A 13648-nucleotide genomic window follows, 5' to 3' on the forward strand; every position below is an offset into this window, starting at 1 on the left:
AACATTACCTACAGCCACTGGAGAGGACACCCAGGTAATTGGAGAAGTAGCATGTGAAGTAGCAATTGGGGGCGTCACGGTACTACATAACTTTATAGTGGCAGAGATTGTTGATGAAATCATAATTGGAGTGGACTTCTTAATCGACCAAGGTATCAAGATCGATATGCAAAGCAAGACGATGCGATATATGAACATGGATGTGCCACTTAATTTCGGCTACGAGAAAGGCTACAGCCGTAACCGAGTGCTGGTGGAGGAGAGTCAGCAAATACCACCAAAATCGAAGGCGTAATCTTGGCAAACGGTTGAGGGAGATTATGGGACAAACAAATTGTGGGTTGTAGATGCAGCGAATAAGTCAACACCAAATATGCTTGTAGAAAAAACCAAAACAAGACGGACGTATTCAGGTAAGAGAAACTACTCAATGACTTCAAATTACCACTCAAACTTACCAAAGGAGCAAAGGAAAACAGTCGTCAGTGCCGGCGATGGCCTTTGGAAATTACCGGTGATGCCCGTTCGACTTTGAAACGCAGCTGCTACTTTTGAGAGACTCAAATATCAGGTATTGAAAGGCCTACATTGGAAAACATGCTTGGCGTATCTAGACGACATCATTGTATTGGGAAAGAACTTTGATGAACATCTTAAGAACTTGCAGGAAGTTTTTCAGAGAGTAGCTGGCGCTGGTCTGAAACTAAGTCACAAAGTGTTCTCTGTTCAAGAAGCAAGTTAGTTACTTGGGTCATAAAGTCACATATTACTGCCGATTTGTACCAAATTTGGCAGCATAGCCCATAGTCTCCACAAACAAGAAAAAATAAAGCTTTTGAATGGAAGAAAGAGCAAGAAGTGGCTTTCCAAACAATGAAAGAGCGTCTGTGCACTGCCCCAATGTTGGCATATCCGATTCCAGGAGCAACGGTTATTCTAGATACAGATGCGAACGGATATGCTATAGGAGGCGTTTTGTCACAGCTGGTTGATGGACAGGAGAAGGTAGTTACATATTTCAGCCGTTCAATTGGAAAACGAGAGAGAAACTATTGCGTTAGACGGAGAGAGCTGTTGGCATTGGTAGAGTGCATTAAACATTTTCACAAGTACCTCTACGGGCAGCAATTCCGCGTCAGGACAGATCACGCAGCATTGAAATGGCTCCTGAAGTTCCGTAATCCCGAAGGTCAATTGGCACGGTGGATCGAGCGACTCCAAAGCTATGACTTTTCCATTGAGGCTCGAAAAGGGAGTAGCCATAGAAATGCTCATGCAATGTCACGAAGACCATGTAGTTTGGAATGCAAACACTGTTCAACAGCTGAGGCCAAAGAAGACATTATAGATGTCCGGCTAATGACTATAACGTGTACGGATGAATGTGACAAAGAACAACTATAAAAGTGTCAGCTAGAAGATACAGATCTGTGGCATATTATGCAAGGGCTCGAACGAAACGAAAGACGAAATAGAGAGGAGATGTCAGCAGAGAGTCCCATTGCGAAGTCATATTGGGAATAGTGGAACAGTTTAGAATTGATATCCGAAGAAGAAACTGAGTTGTTCCCAGGAAAAGGATTACTGAAGTGCTCAGCGAGCTGCACAATGGTCCAAGCGGAGGTCATCTTGGAATAACGAAGACGCTCGAGAAAATTAAGCAGAGATTCTATTGGGTTGGTTGCCGTCAGTCGGTCACCGAGTGGATTGCCAACTGCGAGTTTTGCAGCAGAACAAAAGGGCCCAAAACACGAAGTCATGGCCAGATGAAGCAGTATATTTCAGGTGCACCATTTGAAAGGATCGCCATGGACGTCGCACGTCCATTTCCTAATAGCAACCGCGGAAAGAAATAGGTACTGGTGGTTACGGATTATTTCAGTAAATGGCCAGAGGTATACCCAATCCAAAATCAAGAAGCGGAAACAGTAGCAGAAGTGGTTACAAAGGATTGCGTTGCACGGTAAGGTGTACCAATGGAGTTACATTCTGACCAAGGCAATTTTGAATCAGCGGTGTTCCAAGAAATGTGTAAGAAATTGGGCATTCGAAAAACACGAACAACTGCACTACATCCTCACTCCGATGGTATGGTGGAACGATTAAATAGAACCTTGGAGTAGCATTTAAGGAAATTAGTAGACTAGTACCGTAAGGAGTGGGATACACACATATCATTATTCTTGATGGCTTACCGATCGGCAGTGCATGAGAAAACGGGCCAAACTACCGCAAACGTAATTTTTGGCAACGACCTTTGACTGCGGAGAGAAATGTCTAGAAATTCACTGGTGTCTTGGATGAAGATATGAGAGAAATACAAGATCTTGTAAGGCAACGAACAAAGATTATGAGGGACAAGATGAAATCCAGATACGATAAAACAATTAATTCGGAAGGTTTCAGGAAGGAGATTTGGGGCTGTTATACAACCCACAACGAAAAAAAGGTTTGCCACCGAAATTGCAGTGTAATTGTGAAGGCCCATACAAAGTTGTAAAACGGATCAACAATGTAGTTTACTGCATACAAACCATTGGCAAACCACGAACCAAAATTAAAGTGGTTCATTTAGAAAAGCTGGCAGCATTTAGATCAGGAAATTTGTCTGATGGGACGATCAGACTTAGGTGGAGGGCAGGGTGACGAATATTAGCATCACTAACCTGATACTAGTATCACTAAGCTGATACTAAGCAGCTACTCGTATGTACGTAAACAAATCAATCATCATTTACACACTGCTGTAGACGGCAAGACTTTGGAATAAAACGCACGAGAATATTTGTAACAATACTATTTGTAATGTTTTTATATCTGATAAAAACAGATTCACTAATTACATTAAATTGGTTATATCGAATTAATTCAGGACTTACTTGTTCGTGCTCTTCCAATGTTTCTTTTCAAAAGAAAGAACCAGATGCGCACAAACAAGATGGCTATTAACAGAGTTGCTTTGTTAACAGAGTTGCTTATAAAGTACGTATTTTAAGGAATATAAGAAAAGGTTTAAAGTACTCGGTACATAACTATTTGATATTAATTTCTATCTGTAACATCCTCCTCTACGTGATTCGATTCACTGCCGGGAGAATCACCCTTTACGTCGAGTACGGCAATCTTTGAAGCCGGCCTACGTAAATTTCCAGCAGCTGTCTTCACCAAGACTGTTCTAACTTGACCATCGGCTGCCGCCTTTGCTTCCAGGACGATGCCTTTCTTCCATTGCCCACGGCTTTCGTTGTCGTCGCATACAATCACCACGTCGCCAACACATATCGGCTTTACTTGTTTGAACCATTTTACGCGTCTGGTCAAAGTCGGAAGATACTCGAGAACCCATCTCTTCCAGAACGTTTGCTTTAACTGCTGTGACATATGCCACTGCTTTCTTAGACATCCCACTTCTGGTACCTCAGCTAATTGGACGAAGTTGGGAGACCCCAACAGAAAGTGGTTTGGAGTAAGCGGTTCATCGTCGCTGTGCTCAAGCGGAACATATGTTAACGGACGAGAATTCACAAGATTCTCCGCTTCTATAAGGAGGCTATGTAAAGTCTCCAGTTGCGGAGCTTTTTCCTTTAAAGTGAACTGCAGCACCCTTTTTACCGTGCGAACCATTCGTTCCCACACACCACCAGCTGACGGATTTGCCGGAGCATTGAACAACATTTCGACGCCTCTGCGGCAGCATTCACTAGAAATGCCCTTTTCAACCTCTACCCACGTTTCTTTGCTAGCACCTACAAAGTTTGTGCCTCGATCGCTTCTCATACGAATTGGAACGCCCCTACGGTTAATAAAGTTGCGACATACTATAACGGCGGCGTCGGTAGATAGGTATTTCGCTAGCTCCAGGTGAATAGCCCTAATCGTAAGACAAGTCAAGATGGCCACCCATCGCTTTTCATGACGCCGTCCAATAGATACCATGACTGAGCCGAAGTAGTCCACGCCTGTGAATGAAAATGGTCTTACAAACGGGGTAAGCCTGTCCTTGGGGAGTTGACCCATCAATGGTGTTTGCGGAGCGGCTGCCAAATTTTTGCATAGTTGACAACTTATTTTAATTGATCTTAACAGACGGCGAACGCTTGGAATGCAATACTTGTATCGTATAGCGGCAACCATAGACTCGAAATTATGGTGATGAAACATTTCATGGTAATGTTTGCCTACCAAGAAAGACAGCGGATGACCTTTAGGCAGTATCACTGGTCGCTTAGTTGATGTGGGTACGCAATCGGCGTAATCGATTCGGCCACCCAAACGCACAACACCATCTTCATCCAATGTCGGACATAATTTGTAAATCGAACTGCCTATACTTACTGGCGAACCACTGGACAACATTTGCATTTCGTCCGCAAACTCAGTACTTTGAACTGGACGATACATAAAAGACTCTGTTTGCTTTATTTGTGTCGCCGATAATGATTTATGTACAATCAAATCTTTCTTGTTTGCCAGCGAACGAAATTTCGATACTGCTAATCGCACCCACGTCATTATTCGGAGAAATTTGTACAAGATGGTGTATTTAGCAAAGGGCACAACGTGATCGTATGTCTGTATTGTATAGAGTGTTTTAGAACGCAGCTCGGTATCGATACCTTCCTCAGCAATGTCTTTTGGAACAGTAGGCCAACTATCTGCGTCCCACTTTAAAAATTGAGGACCATTAATCCATTTACAATTTGAGTCAAACTTCTTTGGACGCGTTGCCTCGTCAGCGGGATTGACACACCCTGGCACCCATCTCCATTGGTGCACCTCGGATGACTGCAGCACTTCTGATACGCGATGAGCGACGAACTGTTTATAGCATCTAGGGTTGGATCTAATCCATTGGATCACAGTCTTGGAATCCGTCCAAAATAGTATCATGTTAGCTGTAACGTCGTGGCCGGCGATTATGACTTCCTTCAGCCGAACGCCTATAACGGCAGACTGTAACTCTAGGCGAGGTATTGACAGCGGTTTAAGTGGGCTACACCTTGACCGTCCAGCGATAAAGATGACATCTGTTTTATTTTCGCAGCTCAAGCGCCAATAAGCAACAGTTGAATATGCAAGCTCACATGCGTCAACAAAAATTTGCAGCTGAATGTCTGCCTTGTCATTAAAAAACTCCTTGTTATAACGTCGTGTATTCTAAGTCTTCTATGGTTCGCAAACCTTTGTACCAATCAAACCATTTTTCATATATGTCATCAGGAATGGGGTCATGCCAACCCACGTTCCGCTGCCACAGCCGTTGTAGCAATACTTTAGCGCAAACTGTAGCGCTACAAAGCAAACCGAAAGGGTCAAATATTGCCATTAGTACGCTAAGCATTTCCCCTTTGTGGGTTTACGCTTACCATCTAGCACCGCCTTTGGTACCCTAGCAAACGACAGCTTAAAACAGAAGTAGTCTCTTTTCGGACACCAGTGCATACCAAGTACCTTTTCAGTGGTACCTTCTCCCTTACAGGTGCTAACTTCTCTTTGCGAAAGCGGTGCTGAACTGCCCCCTAAAATATTTACCAATGATTTCGGTTGGTATTCAGACGGACCTTTCAACAAAGCACTATTTAGCGACATATCTTTAATCTTTGTGGCAGCATCAAAAACTAAACGGCGTTTATTCCCTTTGTTTGGGTTGGTTGCTACAAAGTGTGGCAAGTACCATGTACGATCATCAACGTTGTAAATCTCAGACACTGATAACTTTTTTGCATAACCCTTGTAAACGTAATCATCAATTTTTTGTATATACCAATCACGATGTTCGGCATCTGCATTCATTTTCGATTCGACTTGTTGTAATCGCTTTACAGCTGTGTCGAAGCTTTGCGGAAAGCTAACATTATCACTGCGCCACAGTAAGCCAGTTTCGTATATATTGTTTATAAATTTTGTAGTATCCATGAGTAATTTTTCTGCTCGGATGTCTGCATCTGATCGGACTATTGGTACTGATTCCACTTCGAAATTATCAGCAACGAAATACTCGGCGATTTGCTGATTGAGTCTTATATAAATCTGTTGCTTCAGGGTTTACATGACCCACCACTACATCAGTAGCGCTTTCTTCATTTGATCCAAAAATTGTCCACCCTAATTTGGTTTGATGTGCCGCAAAACCTTCATCAATATTTAAAACGCTAGTCGGTCGAATTAAATGCGTATGTGGCAAGCCTACCAATAACTGCGGAACTGCATTGCAATAATCAAAAATATATTTATCTCTAAGCTGTTTGTGTTTACGTATAAATTCGCCTAAGTGCAAAGACTGTTCGGGCAAGTACAATTTTTTTGTTGTTTGTACACCGCTCATTTGGTATTTTGTGGATTCTGAAAAAATATCGCCGATCTCAAATGAAACTCGCTTCGATGGTTCACTCGTCGTTTGATTTCCTATCCACTTGAGGCGAAGCATGTCAGTGTTAACCTTCACTCCTATGGCGTTTGCGATACTTTCTTCTATCAATGAGATTTTCGCCCCTTCGTCGATGAATGCAATTACAGTGACTTCGCCCTTTGACCCTTTCAATTTTACATGCAAATATTTCAGAAGTGTTTGTTTTGTGTCAGCTGATTTATAAACTGAATGCAGCGAAGTTTGAAATTCACTGACTGCGGCCACTGGCTTGCCATCTTGTTCGTCTTTATTATTTGTATGTGTATTATTATTAGAATTTTCTTTGTGCAACAATCGGTTGTGGAATCTATCACAGCCTTGCACTCCACATTGTCGTCGTTTTGTGCAGCTATATAAATTATGGCCTGGTTGCAAACAAGAGAAACACAAATTGTTTTTCTTCACAACATTCCATCGATACGAATACTCAGCGTCTTTAAACTTTTGACATTTAAACAAATTGTGGTTTTCTTCACACATTGAACACTTTTTATCATCTTTGTTTATAGACAGTACTGGCCTTGGTTGCAGTTTATTTCTGGTAAACGATTGCTCATGTGCGGAAGATTGTTTCACTGGCATAACATCAGTGGCCATTGACACATACAACGCAACTGTTTGAAGCCAGTTCGCAAAATCTCTTACAGATGGGTACGTTGCTGCAAAGTTAGTATGTGGCGAGTCCACTCTTCTCTTTTGCTAAACGGTAGCTTGCTCAGTAACTCATCCAATAAAATTGGATTGTTTAAATGAGGGGCGGCGCCGGAACTTTCAAGGAAAGCCGCTAAATTTGAAACCATTGTACTGAAATTCAGAATGTCAGATATCTTCATGCTACTGATGGTAGGGTATGCAGGTGCCTTTGCAATCTGGCTACGAACGAGTAACTCTGGTCGCCCGTAGTGGTGCTCCAAAGTGCTTATTACAGTATTTACATTTGCGGGATGTATTAAAAGTAATTCAACTTGTTGGCGCGCTTTAGTTTTAAGTGCTTTCTGTAGACGTAACAAGTTTTCCAAATCTGTGTAGGCATATAACCTAGTGGTTTCGTTATAGGCTACTGAAAACATTGGCCACTCTTCTGGCGAGCCATGGAATTCAGGTAAATCGAGTACTTTGCGTATGGGTGGATGGACTCCAAGGCTTGCTGCCAACTGATTACAATTAACAATTGGATTTATGGATGAAACGTGACTGGAAACCTAAGGAGTTCCAGCTGCGTATACTGATGGCGTGGCTATTGAGGGAGGATTCGAGTTATTGGCAACGTATGGGAAGTGGGATTGACGAATGTGGTGTTAGGCGGTGTTGACTGAACCGCACTACCGGATGAGGCGATAAAAATGTTTGGGCATATGCCAGCATTGGCATGAGTGGTGTTAAATGCAAGGGCATGGGCGGCGTGTGAATAAATTGAATATTGATTTGCATACATACCATTGGCGGCGCTGTTGACGTAAGCGCTGGCAGCATTATTCGTTGAAGTGATTGTGTTATAAATTGTTGAGCTTTTCGAGCTAGTGGCATAAGAGGCAGTTGTTGAGGTTATGTCAGCTACTGTGCTGACGACGGGTATGTTGGCGGATGCACCTTCCGTGCTCTGTCCATTACTGACATTGTTGACATTTTCATTTTGTTGGCGACTAATTATATTTTGCAGGTGGACCTTTTCCTGCTCCGATGAGGCTAATGCCAATCGCATCGGCATTTTTGCATGTTGTAATTGTGCGATTGGTTTCGTCGTCACTGACTTCGTTGCTACTAGGCATTTCGATAATTGTATTTTTATAGTTGCGCAGATTATATCTTCGGAAGCTTTTTTGTTCTATTAGAGATGAATTTTTCATCGAGTGCAAATAAAATAGAATGCGGTAAAATTCTCGATGAACAAATATAAAAAGAATGTTGTAGACGGCAAGACTTTGGAATAAAACGCACGAGAATATTTGTAACAATACTATTTGTAATGTTTTTATATCTGATAAAAACAGATTCATTAATTACATTAAATTGGTTACATCGAATTAATTCAGGACTTACTTGTTCGTGCTCTTCCAATGTTTGTTTTCAAAAGAAAGAACCAGATGCGCACAAACAAGATGGCTATTAACAGAGTTGCTTTGTTAACAGAGTTGCTTATAAAGTACGTATTTTAAGGAATATAAGAAAAGGTTTAAAGTACTCGGTACATAACTATTTGATATTAATTTCTATCTGTAACACACACATATGAATGTACATACAAGGCAACGAAGAGATACTCGCAAAGACATTAAATCATCAGCCGAAGTAGTAGTAACACATACACCCGCATATGGCTATAAGAGAGACAAAAACTACAAATAGGTATATATGTATATAGTAGCTAATAACCAAGCAAGGGATACAATTGTTCTGGAATAAATTGTTTCGCGAAATGACTAGACCTTAGGAGAAATGGATGTACGAGAAAACTGAGAGTATAAAATCAGCGCAAGCTGGGGAATCAGTAATCAGTTTTGATTTAAGTTCGCTATTGGTTGTGAAGTATAATTGTTATTGTGAAGTACTTTCAAAGTAGTCTAATAAAGACCATTTTGCATTATTGAAAATTGGAGTTATTTATTCAACAGTAACCTCAGTTATTTATTCAACAGTAACAGTAGCAGATAAACTCCGAAGAGATCTTAGGCCGAGTTTCTCTTCCAATTTGCGTCGCGGTCCTTTTAATTTTTCCTACAAATTGGCGGGACGGGACCTACTTCTTTTATGCCGACTCCGAACGGCATTTGAAAGGCAAATGAGTTTTCACTGAGAGCTTTTCATGGCAGAAATACACTCGGAGTATTGCCAAACACTGCCGAGAGGCGACCTCGGTTAGAAAAATTTTCTTCTACTTGAAAAACATTGTTTCTTAAATTTTGATGTTGCTTTGCCCGGGGCGTGAACCCAGGATTTTCGGTGTGGTAGGCGGAGCACGCTACCATCACACCACGGCGGCTGCCCTTTTATTAAACGGTTTTATTTAGCTTGACTTGACAGGCTGGTTGGTTGGCTGGCTGGCACGAATTTTGTAATTGAAATTTATGTAACTTTCCGATAAGCTACAAGGTTGAAGCTTGGAATATATATCAGAACCAGATGACAATGCAATAATAAGAAACAAGTAAGGACGGGACTGTCTCCGGCTGTGCCGAAGACTTCATACCTATCATGAATGGGGCTGAACAATAATCTTATCCCATTCGTAATCTCCGAATAATCGGATGTATAAGATAAGAAATATATAGTGAACAGATCTACATACCTAAACGATTTTTAAGATAAATATAAAATAAAAAATAGTTAGGTACTTTGTGTGAGGATGCAAAGTTTCAGGTTTTTTGTGGTCTGCGTGTAAAAACTATGACTACGAATCACGTATTTCAACAATATATGACGTAAACGTAACTATTTGATGAAATTTTATGAATTTTGAAGCTTCTAGCCGTAAAAACGTGGCACAAAAACACAGTTTATATGGGGTATATAATATATGTACCACTGATCTCTATGATTTTTTCAGACAACAATATATGCTATATACGTAAGCATTTGGTGAAATTTGAAGCTTCTAGCTGTTAAAATGGGGAAGAAATTGCGCAAAGTTTCTTATCTGAACAATCGGTTGTATGAGATTATATATACCACCGGTCTCTATGATTTTTTCACACAACAATATATGCTATACACGTAAACATTTGGTGAAATTTGAACATATCTAAACGATTTTTAAGATAAATATAAAATAAAAAATAGGTAGGTACTTTGTGTGAGGATGCAAAGCTTCACGTTTTTTGTGGTCTGAATGTAAAAACTATGACTACGAATCACGCATTTCAAAAATATATGACGTAAACGTAACTATTTGATGAATTTTGAAGCTTCTATCCTTAAAAAAGGGGCAAAAATGACAGTTTATATGAAGCATATAATATATAAACACCGATCTCTATGATATTTTCAGACAAAAATATATGCTATATACGTAAGCATTTGGTGAAATTTGAAGCTTCTAGCTGTTAAAATGGGGCAGAAATTTGCGCAAAGTTTCTTATCTGAACAATCGGTTGTATGAGATATATACTATATATACCACCGATCTCAATGATTTTTTCAGAAAACAATATATACTATACACGTAAACATTTGGTGAAATTTGAAGCTTCTAGCTGTTAAAATGGGGAAGAAATTGCGCAAAATTTCTTATCTGAACAATCGCTTGTATGAGATATATACTATGTATACCACCGATCTCAATGATTTTTTCAGACATCAATATATGCTATACACGTAAGCATTTGGTGAAATTGGAAGCTTCTAGCTGTTAAAATGGGGCCGAAATCGCAAAAAAAAATGGGAAAATTTTAGAATAGCACCCCCGAGTTCGGGGTTAAACTTGGTATCAAATGAAAGAGGGAGTTCTCCCGATCACAAATATATATAACTTAAAGTGCGCAGACTTATAGTTTACGAGTTATTTGATGTTAAAGTTTGCAAATTAACAAATTTCTATAGCACTTTCACTTATAATTTACACATCTTTCAAAACCTTTATGCACATAAATATCTATATAAATTGGCAACGATACACTTAAATTTCATTTTAGTATATTTCACATATAATTCTTGCATTGTTTTTACTTAATATAAAAGTTTTTATTAAATCAATTGCGCTTTGGCGCAACATTCACATTTATGTATATATATATTTTATTGATGACATTACAAAGCTGTGCTGCCACATCTAAAAAACGGAACAAGTGCAGAATCGAAAAATAACTTATAAAAATATCTTTCATCTGATGTATATATATCTTTAACTTTTCTATTATTTATTTACCAAAAATTTGAAAAAGCTCTTTTTTGCATTCGTGAACGAGCTGATATTACCTTATAACTCTTATGTTTATTGTTATGTTAGCCGATCCAACACCGGCTGCGCCATGCACAGTAATTCTGCGTAGAACACCTTTCCGCGTAGGCGGCCTTCGGCCGCGCTTATTTAAAATAACCCTGGGCTACGCCATGCCAAGTCCGGGTGTGTGGTATAACCGTGGCTACCGCCACGGTGATGTCCTTCCGCATATTAGTAAAAATATATATTTTCCTTTTTCTTTATTAACTGAAAGGTGGCACGTTAATATTTATATTTGTTTTTTCTTTGTTGATGTGGCAGCACAGCTTTGTAATGTCATCGATAAAATATATACATACATAAATGTGAATGTTGCTACAAAAGCGCGATTTATTTAATAAAAACATTTAAATTAAGTAAAAACAATGCAAGAATTATATGTGAAATATACTAAAATGAAATTTAAGTGTATCGTTGCCAATTTATATAGATATTTATGAGCATAAAGTTTTTGAAAGATGTGTAAATTGTAAGTGAGAGTGCTATAGAAATTTGCTAAATTTGAAAACTTTAACATCAAATAACTCGTAAACTATAAGCTATAAGTCTGCGTACTTTAAGTTATATATATTTGTGATCTGGAGAACTCCCTCTTTCATTTGATACCAAGTTTAACCCCGAACTCGGGGGGTGCTAAACTAAATCGCTGCCAGAAAAATATATATATACTATATATATATACTATACATACCATCATATATATTATATATATCACCGATCTCTATGATTTTTTGACACAACAATATATACCATATACGTAAGCAATCGGTGAAATTTGAAGCTTATAGCTGTTAAAATGGGGTAGAAATTGCGAAAAGTTTCTTATCTGAACAATCGTTTGTATGAGATATATACTATATATACAACCGATATCTATAATTTTTTCAGACAACAATATATGCCATATATGTAAGCATTCGGTGGAATTTAAAGCTTCTAGCTGTTAAAATGGGACTAAAATTGCGAAAATATATATATATACTATATATACCACCTATCTGTATGATTTTTTCAGACAACAATATATGCTATATACGTAAGCATTCGTTGAAATTTGAAGCCTCTAGCTCTTAAAATAGGGCAGCAATTACGAAAAGTTTCTTATCTGAACAATCGGTTGTGGGGGATATATACTATATATACGACCGATCTCATTAATTTTTTCACGCAACAATATGTGCAATATACGAAATTATATGTTTGAAGCTTCAATCTGTTAAATTGAGTAAGATATTACAAAAATCCTCTTTTTCTGAAAAATCGGTTGTATGGAGGATATATGCTATAGTGGTCCGATCCGGCCGGTTCCGACAAATGTCTAATCGGACACCCAAATACACCCGCTCACCAAATTTTATCAAGATATCTCAAAAATTGAGGGACTGGTTTGCATACAAACAGACAGACGGACAGACGGACATGGCTAAATCAACTCAGCTCTTCAACCTGATTATTTCGGTATACTTAATGGTGGGTCTATCTATTTTCCTTTAAGGACTTACAATTTTGGGTTTCGTGACGAAATTAATATACCATTTCATTTTCATGAAAGGTATAAAAAATCGCCGCTAAGTGGCGCAAGGATCGAGATATTCACAAAAATCGTATTTGTGATCCGATTTGGAACACATAATACATACAAGAATAGAAAGCGACATATGAAAAAAACAATCGCCGCTAGGTGGCGAAAATCGAGATATTCACAAAAATCGTATTTGTGGTCCGATTTGGCCATATTTGGAACACATAATATATACAAGAATAGAAAGCGACTTATGGAAAAAAATCGCCGCTAGGTGGCGCAAGGATCGAGATATTCACAAAAATCGTACTTGTGGTCCGATTTGGCTAATATTTGGAACACATAATACATACAAGAATAATAAGCGACCTATGTAAAAAAGCGCTGATAGGGGGCGCAAGGATCGAGATATTCACAAAATCGTATTTGTTGTCCGATTTGGCTCACATTTGGAACACATAATACATACAAGAATAGAAAGCGACATATGATGTCCGATTTGGCTCATATTTGGAACAAATATGACATACAGTCCGATAGAAGTGACATCAAAATATTTTGGAGTTCGAGGAGGGACAAGCATACGTGGCGCAGAGTCGAGTAAAGTCTTTGGAAGGATTATGTATTGAGGACTTAGATTGTAACAAATTGTCAGGAAAGAGTCCTTGTAAAAATGAGTCACTAAACAAACTAAATAGAATGAGAAATAATAGGCAATTAAATAAAGTTAAACGGTTTTATTGAAAACAATACTTACATGAAGTAATAACAATACTAAAAG

At 39.0% G+C, this 13648-nt stretch overlaps 1 protein-coding gene across 4 annotated transcripts in view; it reads right to left on the reverse strand.

The window, feature by feature from the left end:
- FASN1 (Fatty acid synthase 1) overlaps positions 1-13648 on the reverse strand; it is a 320602-nt gene that overhangs the window by 118417 nt on the left and 188537 nt on the right. Inside the window, exon 1 of one of the 4 annotated variants that reach the window (XM_067766390.1) lies at positions 7847-8132. The exons of the other annotated variants lie outside the window; for them this stretch is intronic. Coding sequence (XP_067622491.1) covers positions 7847-8117 — 271 coding nt within the window. The 5' untranslated portion in view covers positions 8118-8132. Of the gene's footprint in view, positions 1-7846; positions 8133-13648 lie in introns of those variants that run through there. 4 annotated transcript variants of the gene reach the window in all.

The sequence above is a fragment of the Eurosta solidaginis genome, chromosome 2 (genome assembly GCF_040869045.1).
Source record: "Eurosta solidaginis isolate ZX-2024a chromosome 2, ASM4086904v1, whole genome shotgun sequence".
NCBI classification, from domain to species: Eukaryota; Metazoa; Arthropoda; class Insecta; order Diptera; family Tephritidae; genus Eurosta; species Eurosta solidaginis.